This window comes from Henckelia pumila, chromosome 2 (assembly GCF_033568475.1).
Source record: "Henckelia pumila isolate YLH828 chromosome 2, ASM3356847v2, whole genome shotgun sequence".
Taxonomy (NCBI): Eukaryota; Viridiplantae; Streptophyta; class Magnoliopsida; order Lamiales; family Gesneriaceae; genus Henckelia; species Henckelia pumila.
In genome coordinates, this window is record NC_133121.1 from 133,895,520 (window position 1) to 133,899,727 (window position 4,208).

Consider the following 4,208-nt stretch of genomic DNA (forward strand, 5'->3'; position numbering starts at 1 on the left):
CCTAAACTACCTAAAACACATACTGTCCAAAAGATAATTTATCCGAAATCCTAGTCAAAACCTTAATATTTAGGCATAACTCAATAGCTTTGCATTGAGACAGACATAAGGGATCGAGTACCATATGTTTGAGGTTAAAATTATTATCGTACCCTCAGCATATTTCCCAACACTTTTTTGGAAAAAATTAGTGGTTAAATGAAATATTTGTGATTTGATGTTTTGAAAAATATATTTGAAAATAAATGCACAGAGAACAAATAAAGTGCTAACGTTTCTAATTTCAATAATAATAATAATAATAATTTATAAATGTTATAAAAATAATATAATATATAATGCAAATACGTGTATATATAATATAATAAAATAACTTCATTAACTTTTAATTATATCTATATGAAAAATCAATATATTCTTTAAAATTACTAAATCAATACAAATTTTCTGTTCTGTTACACCCCACCCCTGCTTACAAATCAAAATACCCTACCGTACACGTGAATACATCATTCCTTATTGACCCAATAAATACCATCATTCCTTATTGACCCAAATTTTTCTTATGTGGGCTATCTTGTGCCAATCTTCACCTTTTTCTTTCTCGCACCGCCTTTCCAATTCTGGGCAGCCCCTAATAGATAAATATTTGAGATGTTTCATCTCTTTGATAGTATCTGGAAGTGACGTTAGCTTTGGGCAACTCCAGATCCTCAGCTCACTGATACATGTTGAACAAACTGCCAATATTTTAGTCAGCTCAGGAAGTTTGTACAAGCTAAGACAGAAGAGGGAGGGGAGGTGCTTTAGGGATTCGGGCAAGGAAACCATCTTTGGCAGATCATGAAGCCAGATTTCTGTAAGCGATTTCAAGTATCTTATATCTTCCGGTAACTCTACAAATTCTTGGCAATTACTAATCCATAATGATTCGAGACTAGTGAGATTTTCCAGCACCTCATCCGGAATATCTCCATCATGAATTAAGAGAGAAGTAAGCAAATCAGGTCTCCCTAATGAGGTTAAATTGTTGCCTCTGCATCCTGTCAGCACTTTGAGAGATGGGAGTTGTGGCAATATCAATGAAGAGCAGCATCTATAAATATCAAGGTTTTGAAGACGAGGGAATATTGATATTTCTGTCACCTTTTCCTTTGAAAAGCCTTTTAGATTTTGTAGTTCATCCAATCTGAGTCGTTCCAGCGATGGGAATAATTTTGAGCTAATTCCATATTCCATTATTATTTCATCCTCCATTATTATGTACTCCACACCAACATCTCTTAAATACATGATTTTAAGATGAGACAGCTTCCCCAATTGTGGAAGACGCAAACAATTTCGGCAATTTACTAATTCAAATTCAACTAAATTCACCAAACTTGAATTTCTCCACCATTGGGGAAAGTACCTTCCTCTGAATCCATCTATCTGTATAGTTTTGATATTTGGGTGAGGTTCCAGGGCTTCTAATACCTTTTCATCCAATATCTTCTCCGTTCCAAATGTCTCATCTTCCCATCTTAAGATCAATTCACCAAGATTCTCTTTGTCGTGAAGATTTGCCATCTTTGCATCCTCATGCTTTTCCACTCTTTCAAGGTGACGAATCTCAAGTGTGCCTCCAATATTTAAGAATTGCAACTCACCAAGTCGACTGGCGCCTTTTCCGCTACCCACAACGAACAGACTCAATGTTTTAAGGGAACTCAATTCCCCAATTTTCGGAGGCATCTCATTCAATTTGTGACAGCATTCCAATAAAAGATGACGCATATTTCTCAAGAATCTCATTTGTTCAGGCAACCCAACAAGATCGTAGCAAGAATTTAGGTTCAAAATTTTCAAATTCCAAAGACTACATATGGCATTGGGAAGTGTACGAATCTGATTGAAAGACAAATTCAGATGTCGCAAATGTTTCAGATTCCCAATTGTAGAAGGTATATTGTCAATTCTTGTATTGCTTGCATCTAGCGTTCTTAAACCATTAAGGTTCATTAAACAGTAAGATAAATCTATCTCGACTCGAATGCTACAAGGAAATGCCACGTGATTCTTTCCCAAATTTACCTGGCGGATTTTGCCTTCCGTTGCACTTTTATGATCATTGAATTGTCGTTGAACTCCGGGAACTTTATTCTCCATTACTGATTGAGCGAGATCGTGAACAAGATCATGCATAGTGAATGTGGTTCCCGTATAATCCTCTGTCACATCTTGGAACATAGATCTCAAAACTAGCTCGTTCCATATTTCATTGCCTATATCCTCCTCTTCAAGTATTCCATTTGATGAAATGTACCCATGAGCCATCCACAGAAATATCACCTTTTCTTTCTCAATTTTTGAATCTTTAGGAAATACTGCACAGTAAGCAAAACATCGTCTCAATTCCAAGGGAAGATGGTGATAACTCAATTGCAAGGCTGGTAAGAGCAAAGTCTCTTCTTGTGGTAAATTCCAGATTTCACTTTCCAGGATATGAAGCCATTCCTTTTGTGTCCTCTTAAATCTCAAAAGACCTCCAAGGGCCTTTGCAGCAAGGGGCACACCGCCACATTTTTGCACTATCTTCTTCCCAATGGGTTCAAGATTTGGGTGTTCCTCTTTCTCTTGTCCAAAAGCACGATCTTTAAACAACAGCCAGCAATTCTCCTCAGACAACCCGGCTAAGTGATGGGCGGGAAGCGTTCCCATGATGTCTGTCACCTTCTTAAGGCGTGTGGTGACAACAATTGTAGCACCTTTGGAGCCAAATGCCACTGCATTCTTCAACTTACCCCACTTCTCCTGATCATCGTTCCACACATCGTCCAACACCAGCAAAAATCTTTTCTGGTTCAGCAGCTCCCGGAGACGGCATTGTAAGGCATCCAACGACGTTAAATCAGAACAAGTTCCAGCTTTACCGGTTGCTGACTCTATCATGGCCTTGATCAGTGTTTTCAAATCAAAATCATCAGAAACACAAACCCAGATTTTCATATCGAAATGCTCATCTACTTTTGTATCATTAAAGACCATCCGAGCAAGAGTTGTCTTGCCAAGGCCTCCAACACCAATTATGGGTAACACACAGAGTTGTTCACAATCTTTCGTTTGGTTCACCAAGATGTCCACTATCGCCTCTTTCTCTTCATCCCTTCCAAAAATATGTTCAGATTCGTTCAAAATGGAACTTGTCTCACGTGTGGCAGCATAATTACTCTTCCTCTCTATACCCATCTCACGAAGATGAAACTTTTCGCGCTCCGCAACAATCAAGTTCAATTTTCCAGTAACTTGTTTCATCCTTCTCCCGATTTTGCGTCGATACAAAATTTTCTTCAGACCAAAATTAGGACTTGATTTGCTAGACTTATTATGCTTCAGTTTGGAGATTTCGGTGGCGCACTCATCCAAGATATCTTCGATCTCGTAAGTGAGGTCGTTGAGCTTGCAGAGCCAATCTCGAATCTGCTTGCTTTCCAGCTGCTTCAGCTCTGCATCTTGTAGCACCGCTTGGATGGCGGTGAGGTTACTGGAAAGCTTGTTCATCTCCTGCTCCACACCCATTATCAATCCAACCTCTTCTTTAATCAGAGAGATCAGATTATCCAACAGAAGCTGAACACATGCCTCCGCCATCACAATTCAGAAATTCAATTTAGTGCAAAGAATCAAGAGTTGGGCAAGTAATGGATGAAAGGTGCAAGAAATGTATTATTGGTGTGCAATTATTTAAATGTAGAAACAGATACTTTTTCCTCCACTCTTCTTCACCAAACACGGTTTGTGCCTTGTGGGGACTTTGCAAAGACTTTTGTCGAAGACTTGTGATTGTCTTTTTAAATAAACGTGTTGTCTTGTAATAATAATTGTATATTTCAAACTTTAAAAAATTATTATGATTTATAGATATAGTAAAATGTATTTTGGTACACGAACTATTAAAAATGACTTAATTGATACATAATCCAAATAAAAGGTCAATTTTACCTTTAATATGAATTAATATTATATTAATTAATTTTAAAAAAATCATATTTATTAAAATTTAATATATATATATATTAATAAAACCACAAACTCAATAAATAAATCATATGCATGTAGAACTAAAAATATACATTAATAAATTATTTATTTTTTAAAATTTAAATAATTTATTAATGAAAAAAATACTCATTAATAAATTATTTAAAATTTTAAAATATAAATAATAT

The 4,208-nt window shown here is 36.2% G+C and overlaps 1 protein-coding gene across 1 annotated transcript; it reads right to left on the reverse strand.

The window, feature by feature from the left end:
- Window positions 1–439: 439 nt before the first annotated feature.
- LOC140881734 (putative disease resistance protein RGA4) lies at window positions 440–3,696 on the reverse strand. The gene has a single exon (XM_073287278.1). The coding sequence runs from the start codon at window positions 3,628–3,630 to the stop codon at window positions 538–540; it is 3,093 nt and encodes a 1,030-aa protein (XP_073143379.1). The 5' UTR covers window positions 3,631–3,696; the 3' UTR covers window positions 440–537.
- Window positions 3,697–4,208: the final 512 nt, after the last annotated feature.

What these genes read in the sequence shown, in the direction of transcription:
- LOC140881734 (XM_073287278.1), bottom strand. Translation starts at nt 3,630, where the DNA reads ATGGCGGAGGCATGTGTTCAGCTTCTGTTGGATAATCTGATCTCTCTG.